The 12798-nt window shown below is 39.3% G+C and overlaps 1 protein-coding gene across 1 annotated transcript in view; it reads left to right on the top strand.

Annotated features, from left to right (window-relative positions):
- Positions 1-12798, top strand: part of TTC1 (tetratricopeptide repeat domain 1) — a 46558-nt gene that overhangs the window by 22867 nt on the left and 10893 nt on the right. Inside the window, exons 3-6 of the mRNA XM_046668067.1 lie at positions 819-879; positions 2111-2223; positions 5634-5670; positions 10395-10543. Of these exons, the coding sequence (XP_046524023.1) occupies positions 819-879; positions 2111-2223; positions 5634-5670; positions 10395-10543 (360 nt within the window). The remainder of the gene's footprint in view (positions 1-818; positions 880-2110; positions 2224-5633; positions 5671-10394; positions 10544-12798) is intronic.

The raw sequence follows: 12798 nt of genomic DNA, 5'->3' as shown, positions 1-12798 counted from the left end.
TTAATAAGTAACAGATCCGGGGGCTGGCCCCATGGCTGAGTGGTTAAGTTCGCGCGCTCCGCTGCAGGCGGCCCAGTGTTTCGTTGGTTTGAATCCTGGGCGCTGACATGGCACTGCTCATCAAACCACGCTGAGGCAGCGTCCCATATGCCACAAATAGAAGGACCCACAACAAAGAATATGCAGCCATGTACCAGGGGGCTTTGGGGAGAAAAAGGAAAAAATAAAATCTTTAAAAATAAAATAAATAAATAAGTAACAGATTCAGAATTTGAATTTATAATGGTATGCATACCAGTGGGTATGTTGTTTAGTTTTGTTTTGAGTAAATAGAAATTAAATGATACCTGAATTACCATTCCAAGCAAAGGAAAGAAACATAGAACACCTAGGTTTTGTATTTTAGACATCAAGAATGAGATTGATGATAACCAGAGGGTCATGTGTTTTTCTCTGTATCTATTTGAGATTTAGATAAAACTGACCCAAAACTTGAGTTGCTGGGGCCGGCCCCGTGGCCGAGTAGTTAAGTTCACGTGCTCTGCTTCAGCAGCCCGGGATTTCACCAATTTGGATCCTGAGCGCGAATCTACACACAGCTCATCAGGCCGTGCTGAGGCAGCGTCCCACAAGCACAACCAGAAGGACCTACAACTAGAATACACAACTGTGTACTGGGGGGCTTTGGGGAGAAGAAGAAGAAGGGGGAAAAAAACGTTGAGTTGCTGCCTATTAACCTAATATGTAAAGAAAGCTGACCTTTTTGTTCACTTAGAATAATATTGTGAGAAATTATGTAATTCTCTGATCTCTTTCAGAAAAGAAGAGAAGAGAGCACTAGACTAAAAGAAGAGGGAAATGAGCAGTTTAAGAAAGGAGGTAAGATAACTGTTTCAGCGCTAATATCTGGTCATCTTGACTCCTCGTTCTTTTTTAGAGTCTGAAGAAACACCAAAGAACGTTTAGAAACAACTGGCAAACCTCAACTGCTAACAGTACAGCATTGCCTCCCAACGCCTTGGAGTTCTGTTTTTTCTTCACCAGGCCCAACTTGTTCTCAACCGACAGTGACCAATTACGATGTGTCTCTTGGCACAGGCATAGTTTTTCTTTTCTATAATCTGCTATCTGTATATCTAGAAATTAGGAGGAAGAACTCTTCAGCTATTGCTTTGGAAAACTCTAACCTGGAATAAAAGGCTGTTTGTTGCCTTGCTGTACAAACAGGGTCCCCGTTCCTCGTTTGCAGCCCTGCTGAAACACTGACCCGGTGCTTCCAGCGTGGCCTCGGGCAGTATACTATGCCTGTACTTTGGTTGCTCTTTCTTCTGCATTTTTTTCTGGATGCTTTCAGAAGAGAGATGTTCTTCATGTCCTCCTGCATTTCTTACCTTTGCTTAGAAATAAATTCATTCTGATAATTTGGGGGAATTATTTGATCTTATAATTGCCTTCTGTCACATTTCAAAGTGTATATGCTTTAGAAATTTAGGAGTAGTAACATTTTCCCCCAGTTATTTTCAGGCTTATAGTTGTTTTTTTATATCCTGGTTTAGCAATCATTGATTCATTTTTCCTAAGAAAACTAATGGTTGTAAGTTTGAAAGCATATCTCTTTGTATTTTAGTGTTAAATATTTTAAATCTAAGAAAAGAGTGAATAAGCAATTTTCTTTTAATACCCTGACCATAATTCTGTGTGGTAGTGAAGATAGAAATTTATTTTTCTCTTTTGAGATCTTTAGACAACTACTGATATTTACATTATTGCTTTGGCTACATAAAATGTTTCTCCAAACGTTTCATGGAAGCAGCTTTAACCAGGTTAACTCTATGAAAGCACATCTTTAATGAAAATATATGTGTACAGTTCTTGTCCTTCATCCTAGACCATTAATCCCAGACTTCAGTCTCTTTCATCTGTCCAGCTCCCTAATCCCCTTTCAGAACTCCTTACTAAATCAGTAAGTCAAATGAAAGCTGAACTTACAAAGCATTCTGTCTGAGACAGTTGTCCTATGAATGGAAAACTGTGCATTCTGAGATCCTGTGGAATACAGTAATCTCAGAAATAAAATCATAATGACCTCTTGTCTTTACCTTATCCTCAGATTATATAGAAGCCGAAAGTTCTTATAGTCGAGCCCTTCAGATGTGCCCATCCAGCTTCCAGAAAGACAGGTCCATTCTGTTTTCAAATAGAGCTGCTGCAAGGATGAAACAGGTATGTATCTTTGACCTTTTCTATTTAAGAAGCATATGAACTTGCAGTGTTTTCACAGAGTTGCTTCTCTGAAAACTAGCATAGGAGCTTAAAGTTGCTGCCTCCCTTTTCCTGCCCGTATATTTCCTGATGTAAAGGGCACAGGGAGAATAGAAAAATGTTTTGAAGAACTTGAGTCAGATTACTGTTACCATTCCTCATTAAAGTGGCTGAGTGAACACTTTCATGGAAGGAAGGCCAGCGAAGCTTCCACCAAACTAGGGCAGGTTAATGAAGCAAAGAGGCAAGTAGTGCACGTCCTAGAATAGCTACGGCTGCTTATTTCAGGCCTCTGGAATTCTAGATGAAGACTCAAAGAGAAGGGGATCTCGGATTAAAATCTGATTAAACTGGTTAAAACTGGTTAAAAATCTGGACTTCAAGATGCTTGTTCCTAAGATTCTGATTTTTCTGTTGAAGGTAGGCACATGGGGGAAAAGGTCCAACAGTTGGGGTGATGGGTGCCCCTAAATGCAAAATAGATGTCAGAGAAGGTCAAAAGCATTTTGTATTTCCAAAGGATTGGGAACCTGGTATAGCAGGCTGGGTGTAGAACAGATAAGAGCGCAGTTAGGTCTGTTTTGTCCTGTACTGGTGTTAAAAGTTAGATTTGGTGTTGATTTGTGTGATATTCCTATTTAGTCAACATAGTAGTTTCACTGGATTGAAATGATGAGAGTTTTGAAAAAACAATACTACTTGTTTTGCTATGGCTACTTATATTCAGAGTGCAAAGGGTAGGCTATTTAACATACCATTAAGCAAGCACAAAGCAGGCTCAAGATTGGGCGAAGTGGTTTTTTGTTTGTTTCGATCAGGTATCGACATCACTTTCTCTTTGATGTTGCCTGAAATTCTCCAATGCCTCTTCCACAGTCACTCTGCGTGACCAGGTCTTTTGTGTGTTTTTTTGGCAGGGGGTAGTTCTTGAATGCTTGGACATGCAGAAAGGTTTTTTATTTTTTTAAACTCAAACTTGTATGTTTTATTATTGGATTCAGTCTCCAAGGTGAAGTATTTTTAGAGTGATTCACGTGGCACGGGAGAAGAAATAATTGTAGTGCATACAAACAGACATTTTGTATTAGGAGAAGTAAAATGATTATTTTAAGTTTATTTAAAACAATATTCATTAATATATTCTATCATCAATCAGAATTCACAGCTAACAGCTGTTACACTTAGCAGGAAAATTCTGATCTTTTGTGTTTGCTTCTCAGAGATATCTTGCCACATTCTCAGACTCAAAATTGTTGTTGTGAAATGGGATCTAGGGTAACTTCAGCATGAGAGAAAATGTACTGTACCCATGTGGCTCCTGGGATTTGGGATTCTTCGTTTCCACAATTGCCAAGTTAGTGCTATTGCTAAGGTTGGGCTAGCATGAGCGACTAGTTCTTGAGCTGGGAAAACGTCTTGCCAGCCTTTTGTCTGTCACATCTGAGGAGAACTCAAAAGAGGGTTGCTCTGTGACTATTTCTTATACAGAGGATAGAGTTGTTAGTGGGGTGTTTTGTTTTCTTTTAAGTTGCACTTGTAATATTTTAAGAAGATGCTAAAATCAGAGACCTGAAAACTTCCAGGATTAATGCACTAAAGTGATTGAAGGAGCATATTCTGAGTTTTTCAGGGAAGTGATGGGTTAACTGCTTTAAGAAGAATTTCTGAAAGGCAAGTTTGCAGGCTCGGCGTCTCTGAGTGCCCCAGCCAAGCTTTACATTTCCTCTCTGGAGAGAGACAAGGCAAACTGGAGTTCTGGCAGAGCTTCAGCTCTCGGCCTCGCTACACGGGCAGACAAAGTCCTGAAAGAATAGACTGTAAATTTTTTAGAACAACTGTCCTTACATATTATGTGCATTGTTTTATATATGTATGTAGACTTCAATAAGTTATGAAAGGATGGTAAATAAGTTGTGGTTGTTCTCATCCACCCCACTTTAGAGACTACCACTCTAAGCAGCAGACAGCACCTGAGCTCCCTGAGCTGTTAGTTGACTCTGAGCCTCAAAGGACTGCAGTAAAATTCCGTGAGTCCTTGTTCTGCAGAGGCCGATTGTTGATCAGACGCACTGCAACTTAATGCTAGTTTCTTAGGGGCACAGACACCACCACAGCAGTTGTACACATAAGTTGTAAAGATTTACTCCTATTTCAGAAACTTTAAAATATGAAATTATGTGTCATAGATTTATAGAAATTTTATAAGTTGGAGAAATACTGACTTATACCCAGTTACACAGATTTCTTTACTACATACTTCTTAGACTGTTAATATGTGAATATGTGACTTCTTAGAACTTTTAATATTTAAACTGCTGTGATGAACGTTGGAAGAGATTTAATATGGTTAGTGTTTCCCAGACAACTCTGGAACCCTTTTTGTTTATTGTGGATAAAATACACATGACATAAAATTGACCATTTTAACCATTTTAAAGTATACGATTCAGTGCCGTTAAATACATTTACAGTGTTAAGCAACTGTCACCTCTAACGGGTTCCAGAACTTTTTCCTGACTTCTGAAGGAAACCCTGTACTCATTAAGCAGTCACTCCCCATCTTGGAAGTGTTTTTGATTGAATCCTCAAGCTCAGTTTAGTAGACACTGCTCTAAAATATTCTGCAAAACATTTAGTATTTGCTACAGTAGGCATTATGGAAGTAGTGAACATTTATTTCAACTAATGTTTCAGTAATATTGTGGAAAACTTCTAATCTGAGGAAAACAGCCATTTTAGAGCTGGAAGAGTCAGATTGGTTAGTGTCAGAGCTAGAGCTGGGATCTGGCTCTTCTGACAACCAGTGTTCTTTCCACTGTGCCATGGTTCTAGATTCAGTGAGTTCAATCAGTTAGATGTCTTATTTGATGAATTGTTTTGTGTTTTTGTTTCATCAGTGAATACATTAAGGTTTGTAACTGAGATTACATGACGAGCCACGCTGTGTGTCTGTAGATGGACCATCTGGAAGATACCACTTTGGGTGTGTTAGTATGACAACTGGCCAAAGAGAAGAGTTATTAATTCAGTTATTCATATGTCATTTGCCCTGTTTATTGATCACAAAGTTTTCTCAAATTCAGCATTCTAATGTAAAATGTCTTGTAAATGTAATAGGTCAATTACAGCAATCTTTAAAGATACTTTGGGAAGAAGCTCCTTGAATACTTTGTGGCAGAAGGCTTTCAAATCAGATCTGTCACCATTTTTTAATTTAAGCTTGGAAGTAACATGCATATTTTCGTGTGATTTCTTTGAAGAACATTCTGCATCTCCATAAGCAGTTATTAATGATCAGCTTATGACACTGAACCTTGAGGCCATTAAGATAGAACTAGGGTGACACATATTAATGTTATATTTCCTTTTAGGACAAGAAAGAGATGGCCATCAGTGACTGCAGCAAAGGTACAACTTTTTGGTCTTGTTACATGTTAACATACAAGAGCATTACCTCAGCTAGACATATGCCGAGGCTCTCAGTCAGGTGTGTATTTGTACATGTGCCCCCTTCCTCTGGGGCCTTTAAAGAAGCAGCTTCACAGTTCACCCTTCTTAGAGGTGCTGTATGGTAGTCATCTTAGTGTAAGCATGCTTTTGAGTGGATAGTTCAGTCAGTTTATCCTGTATTAGTAAATATGTGAAGAAAAATTCAAAGCTACCTTGGCAACAGAAACTCGTGGAAGAGAATTTACTTCTGTTGTGTCCGAATTACTTTCCTCTGAGCTTGAAATTGGAGGTCTTAACTGTATTAGGGCATCTGGATCTGTGCGTTTGCAGGGGCGTAGGGAGCTGTGGTGAAGGGCAGGTTCTGTTCAGGAATTAGTACTCTCTTCAGATGTAATAATTCTTCCAAAGCTACTTGCTTTCATTTTAATTACCCTTTCAGTTCCACACAGTGAACCAAGCCTTTGTTATCTGATGTCTGAGTTCCGTTAAGGTCTTTTCATTCCACCAAATTATAGAGACACCCCCAGACATAGCATCCCTATTTTTCTTTTTTTTCAAAAATTTTCGGATAGGCTAGACAGTTGTCTTGCACTTCTAACCAACTTGGTGTGGAGAATATACATACAGTCATGCACCACATAATGACATTTAGGTCAACAATAGACCTCATATATGACGATGGTCCCATAAGATGAGTACCATACAGCCTGTGTAATAGGCTATGCCATCTAGGTCTGTGTGAATACACTCCATGATGTTGCACAAGGAAGGCGTTTCCCGGTGATGCATTTCTCAGAACATACGCCTGTTATTAAGTGACACATGACTGTAATCACTTTTCCTTGCATCTTACTACTCTGAGGAGTTTTTCTAGCTAATTACTACTTTTTGTAGTTTGTATTTTTTTCAGTTTTCCTTCTTTGGATAATATTTTCTCTGAGAAAATCGTGGAGTTAGAAAGAACCTCATGTTACCTAGTGGCACTCTGATACTGTGCATGAATTCTTCTTCTATTTTCCCCTTTGTATTAGTCACCCTCTCTGTTGGCTTTCTCGTCTGTATACTTGGTATTGCTTTATAGTATCTGAATGAAACTGTTACTACGTTAGAATTTAGCGCACTACTTCTGGTCTAGTACTGTCTTTGGCTGGAACTAATTCTGAATGTACTGTTTTGTTTAGAAGACAGTGTTTAACCTTAATCTGTGTGAGATGTGTGAGTTTGAAGAGTTTAAATTAGGAACAAGTTGCTGATTTTCAAAGCTGCTTTCTCTGCAACCAAATGGTGAGAAAATGCCCTGTAAGCTTGATTAGCAGGGTATACACTAGGAACAGAGCTCATTTCCATTTATAGCCCTGGGTGTAGGAGCCTTGCCAAGGAAATAAGAGGAAGGGGAGGAAAGTGTTTTCCGGATTTGTTTTTGGATTTGGTTAAGCCAGTATTCATGTATTTATACATAGTTGTTAATGGGCTACATGCATTGTGCCCATAGGCAAAATACGTTGACATTAGTATGGTTTATTTGTATTTAGGACTCTCCCCCCACCCCCCAAACACAGACGTGCCCACTCAGTCATAACCTTCTTGGCAAAGGACTTATTTCTGAGGTCATATTAGAGTTCATTACTACTAGTCATAAAACAATATTTAATGCCCTTCACCTTACGGTTTTCAGCCTTGACATTAATAAAGTTCAAGTTCATTCTCTTATGTGGATTGGGAAAGAAAATTACATGTTAGAGTGATGTGTTTGATTTTGAGGGTTTTTTTTTAAAGATTTTATTTTATTTTTTTTTCCTTTTTTCTCCCCAAAGCCCCCCTGTACATAGTTGTATATTCTTCATTGTGGGTCCTTCTAATTGTGGCATGTGGGACGCTGCCTCAGCGTGGTTTGATGAGCAGTGCCATGTCCGCGCCCAGGATTCGAACCAACGAAACACTGGGCCGCCTGCAGCGGAGCGCGCAAACTTAACCACTCGGCCACGGGGCCAGCCTCAGATTTTGAGGTTTTTATAAAGTAATCATGGGGGATGTTTTTCTCTTCAATAGATATTTGCATTATTAGAAGGTATCCACTAGTTGAGAATAGGGCAGTATCTGGGTTAAAATGTAAATTAGGGGGTTCATTTTTTTTTAAGATGTAGTAGAGGTCATTGGTGTATTTTTCTTAGGGATATTATGATATTGTAGTTGGGGGTATTTTAAGAGAATATTATGTACTGGAGTAAGGGGAGATGACAGGTAGCGTGTGAAGTTGAAATGTTAAGAGGTTTGGGTTCTTTCAGAAAACCTTCTCCTGAACCAATATACCTCTCCAACTCCTGTACCATTTCATTTTTCTGATCCTCGTCATTGAAAGAATTGTCTATACTTGCTCTCTCTACTGTGTCTTCTCCCATTCTCTCCTCACCCACATCCACTAGGCTGCTGTTTCATCCATGCCGCCGAAACCCATCTTGTAATGGTCACCAGCAACTTCATCTTGCTCAATTAAATAATTGCTTCTCTAGCCTTGCCTTACTTGACCTCCCAAAAGCATTTAATACAGTGCATCATTCCTCATTTTTTTCCTGCTTCCTTGGCTATTCCTTCTTATTCTCTTTTGCTGACTTCTCTGTCAACCTCAATATTTTGAAAGTCCCTAGATCTTAGTCCTACGTAGGGCCCTCTTCTTTTTTTTCCTCTATATTTTCTCCCTTTATGATCTCATCCAGTTCTGAAATTTTAAATACCATCTGGATGCTACAGTTTATATCTTCAGCTCTTCTCTGTGGTCTGGAACCCTATATTCCACTGCACATTTGACATCTCTTCTTGGACTTCTGGTAGGTATTGCAGATTTAATGTGCCTAGAACAGACTCTGGTACCATCCCCCGTACGTGTACACACACACACACGCACACACGCACGCACGCACGCGCACACACACACACACACACACACACACACACACAACTTGCTGTTAGTTTTTTTCCACTCTAATGAATGGCATTACCATCCATTCACTTGCTTCAACTAAAATCTTGGCGTCATCCCTGATTATAGTATTCTCTTTCTTTCATTCCACATGGCTTAATTAATCAACAAGTCCTATGGGCTCTAATTCATAGACATGTACTTAATCTGGCCTCTTCTTTCCATCCCCACTATTACAAGCTTAGCCAACATCATCTCTCTGGACCACTGCACTAGCCTCCCAGCTGTCTCACTGCTTTCACTTGTGCCTTCCACACTACAGCCAAAGTGATCCTTTAAAACTGAAAATCAGATCATGACTTGAGTCTGCTTGAAACCGTTCCACTGGCTTCTCATCACACTTAGGAACATGTCCAAGCTCCTTTCCCTGGCCAGCAAGGCCTCCATGATCTGGTCCTTGCCTATACTGTGGACCTCATCTCTTCCACAGCCCCCAGCCTAGTCACTAACATGCCTCCAAAGTAATTCTTACTTTAGAGCCTTTATTCTTGTTAGTCCCTCTTTCTGGTAAGCTGCTCCTTAGCTTTTCAAATGGCTGGTCTCCCTCAGACATTCCCTCTTCATATGCTTTGACCACTCTCTGAAGTTACCTTATTCCCCCTTCACTTGCATTTACATTACCTTGTTTTATCTTTCTATATAGCACTATAACTCTCTGAAATTATTTGTGTGCTCTCTACTCTTGCCTACTAGAATAGCCTAAAGCTTCATGAGAACAAGACCCTTGTCCATCTTTTTTACCACTCCAGAGATACAGTACATTCGGTACATATATCAGGTACTAAATAAATAGTTACCGAAAGCATGAATTAATGACAATCGAGTAAATTATTTGAAGAGAAAAATGTTCTAGACCTGTGACACTGCTTTCTAACAGAAAAAGAAACAACTCAACAAAGAATAGGAGAATTGCAGTACCCTTGAACCAAAACACAGGCAAAGGATTATTAGAAGGGGAATTGTCGTTGGATAAAGGAAAGGATGTTATGTGTCAGTGACCTAAACGTGCTATAGCAGCAGTTTGAAGGAACAGTAAGGGTTTAGCTAAAAATGTAACCTCAGTAATCATGGCACAACCTCAGTAGTTGAGGCCTAGAAAAAAGAGAATGATAGCAGAGCCTGCCACCAAACTCTTTAATATGTACCTTTACAGTCTGTCTCACTTTGCCACTGTGCACTTGAGCTTTGGGTTCTGACGTATTCTGAACTGGGTGGAGGACAAGTAGGTGAAAACCAGGAGTTGGGGTGTAGACCAGGCTGTAGACTACAGCCGCAAGCCAAATCCAGCCTGCCATCTGCTTTTGTGTACAGCCCATGAGCTAAGGATGGTTTTTACATTTTTAAATGGTTGAAAATAAAAGAGACATATTTTGTAACCAATGAAAATTATGTGAAATTCAAATTTCAGTATCCATAAATAAAAGTTTCTTGGAAGACAGCCACCGTTATTTGTTTACTCATCGTCTGTGGTTGATTTTGTGCTGCAACAGCGGAGTTGAGTAACTGTGGCAGAGGTCTGTCCCGCAAAGCCTATCATCTTTACTATCTTGCCCTGTACAGAAAAAGTTTGCTGACCCAGGTACACCTTTGACAAATGACTCTTCCTTTTGGACTCTTGGAGCATGGTTAATAAAGGAAAGATGTAGCTGAGGATGTATAGGCTCGTTTTCTTCATGGTAACAATTATTTATTCTCTTTTTTACAGCAATTAAGTTAAACCCCAACTATATCAGAGCAATATTGAGGAGAGCGGAATTGTACGAGAAAACTGACAAGCTAGATGAAGCCCTGGAAGACTATAAATCTATATTAGAGAAAGATCCATCAGTACATCAAGCAAGAGAAGCTTGTATGGTAAACCTCTTTTTTAAAAAATATTTTTCTTCTATTCCCTGTATTGCTACTCAGCAAATCTTAAATAATCCTTTGGGACATAACTATGTTCCATTTCTGTGCTTTTGAGCAGCTTTCAAAAACACATGGGAGATAGAACTTTGAAGTCGTGGCCACAGACCCACTGTGGCCATGTACCAGTTAATCTCTATTCTAAAAGTCTCATCTGTGAAAACCTTTAATCGGTAAGGTTGAAAAGAACTGTATTTCAATGCTGGACGAGGGAAATCTTGTCCACTGTGGTGTATCGCTTAGTCCAAAGTGACCCCTAGTATATAGGTCGTAAACTTCTCATTTTCTGTCCATTCTTTTCCTTACTCACTAAGTTTCTGTTTATTGTCATGTGCCCAGCACATTTCCAAGTGAATGTCTCCTAAGCTAACCTTCTTATCTTTCTTAAAATGGCTCTTATTCTTGTCCTTGGCACTACAAATCCCTTTGCTTCTAAGCGTCATAATGTTTTTATGTTGGTTATAAATTAGCTAAATGTTACTGGGTTCCCCTCCTTTAAAAATAACCCCAGATTTGTGCTTTTACCTTTAGCATCTCTCCTTGATTATCTCTAATGCACAGAGCAACATACTGTCTGAAGAATGTGCTACAGAGTTGGATGTGTATATGTTATTGCCCCAAAATAATGGATGCTCAAATAAGTTTGAGAAACACTAGCTTTAACTAACCAGGTTTCTTTGCTGCCAGACTTTTCAGAGAGCCATTAGAATGGAGGGGTCTGTCGTCAACCCCCATATGCAGCAGAGATTGCAGGCCAGCAGGCAGGAGGGGGAAAGCAATGGACTTGTTTTATTTAAGCCAAATTTTTTTGTTTTGTTTATTTAATTGAGGCCACTTGCCAACATTTAAAAATGGGAAGATTTTACTGAATAAAAACTAAGTTGGACTCTTCTTGAAAACTGGAGAATGTGAACATACTGGATCCTACTTCACCTTCTATACATTGGCATCGGACTGGAGCTCTCCACTTCCACTGCTGACCACACCACTTCCTGTTGCCTTACACCTGGTTCCTTTACTTATTTACAGTTCATCTCTGGCCCCTGAGGGCATTTGAGCCCCTGCTATCCAGGCTTTCCCACTTATTTCATGGGACTATTATTCCACTGAGCAGACCCGAGGATACTGACTGATCTATCTGCATTAATATCCTCGGTAGTTTGGGTTTTGTTTTGCTTTGTTTTTACACACCCTTGAGGTGAATTCCCTTAACAATGACAGATCTTTTATTATCTAGAAATGGAGTAATGGGAGATAGACTGGTTTGGATACTTAAAATACATAAACAGTTTGAATCCTTTATCCAACTTTTAACATATCTCTGAATGGTGGTAGGATTAACTTAAATTTGACACGAGGAAAGCAAATAGAGTTCTTAAAATCTGGGTTAAATTCTTGGTAGCCTTTATCCTTGTCAAATTAGTTTTAAGCCTTCTGTAAAAGGAAGGTTTTTATGCTAGTTGTTCTATGAATAAAGAATTTATTTTATTTTGAATTATTATAATTGAGTTATTATTAGGATCCCAGAGTACTTGGGGCCAATTACAGAGCCAAAAGAGGCCATAGGAGACCCTGATCTACATCAGTGGTTCTCAGCCGGGGATGGTTTGGTTCCCAGGGACATTGGCAATGTCTGGAGATAGTTTGATGGCATGACTGGGAGGGGACTGCTGGCATCTAGTGAGTAGAGACCAGAAATGCTCTAAACATCCTATACTGCACAAGACGGCCCCCACGACAAAGAATAACCTCGTCCAAAATATCAATAGTGCCGTGGTTGAAAAACCCTGAGCTAGAGGATCATTTGGGAATGTCCCATATTGAGCTCTTTCTCAACAAGTTAGACTATATAAAGAAAAGACAAGTTAAAAATACAAATGAGCAAAAAAATTAAAAATATAAATATCCATAATCCCACCGCCTAAATATACCACTGTAATCATCTGGTGTGTATCCTTTCAGACTTGTTTGTGTGAATATCTGTTTATTCACCAAATTTTTATTGCGGTCCTCCTCGAGCCGCTGTGCCAAGAAGTGGGAATATAGCAGTGAACCAGACAAAACTCATGTCTTCGTGTAGCTTACCCACAAACACATACTTGGTTTTTTCTTTATTTAATAGGATGGTATATGTGTACTTAACCTGATCTCACTTTCACATTAGGTTTTTAAGGTTTCTCAAATTCAAAATAAAGCCAAAGGAT

This window comes from Equus quagga, chromosome 7, assembly GCF_021613505.1.
Source record: "Equus quagga isolate Etosha38 chromosome 7, UCLA_HA_Equagga_1.0, whole genome shotgun sequence".
Classification (NCBI taxonomy): domain Eukaryota; kingdom Metazoa; phylum Chordata; class Mammalia; order Perissodactyla; family Equidae; genus Equus; species Equus quagga.
The sequence above is the reverse complement of the archived record's forward strand: the minus strand, read 5'-3'. Positions and strand labels throughout refer to the sequence as shown.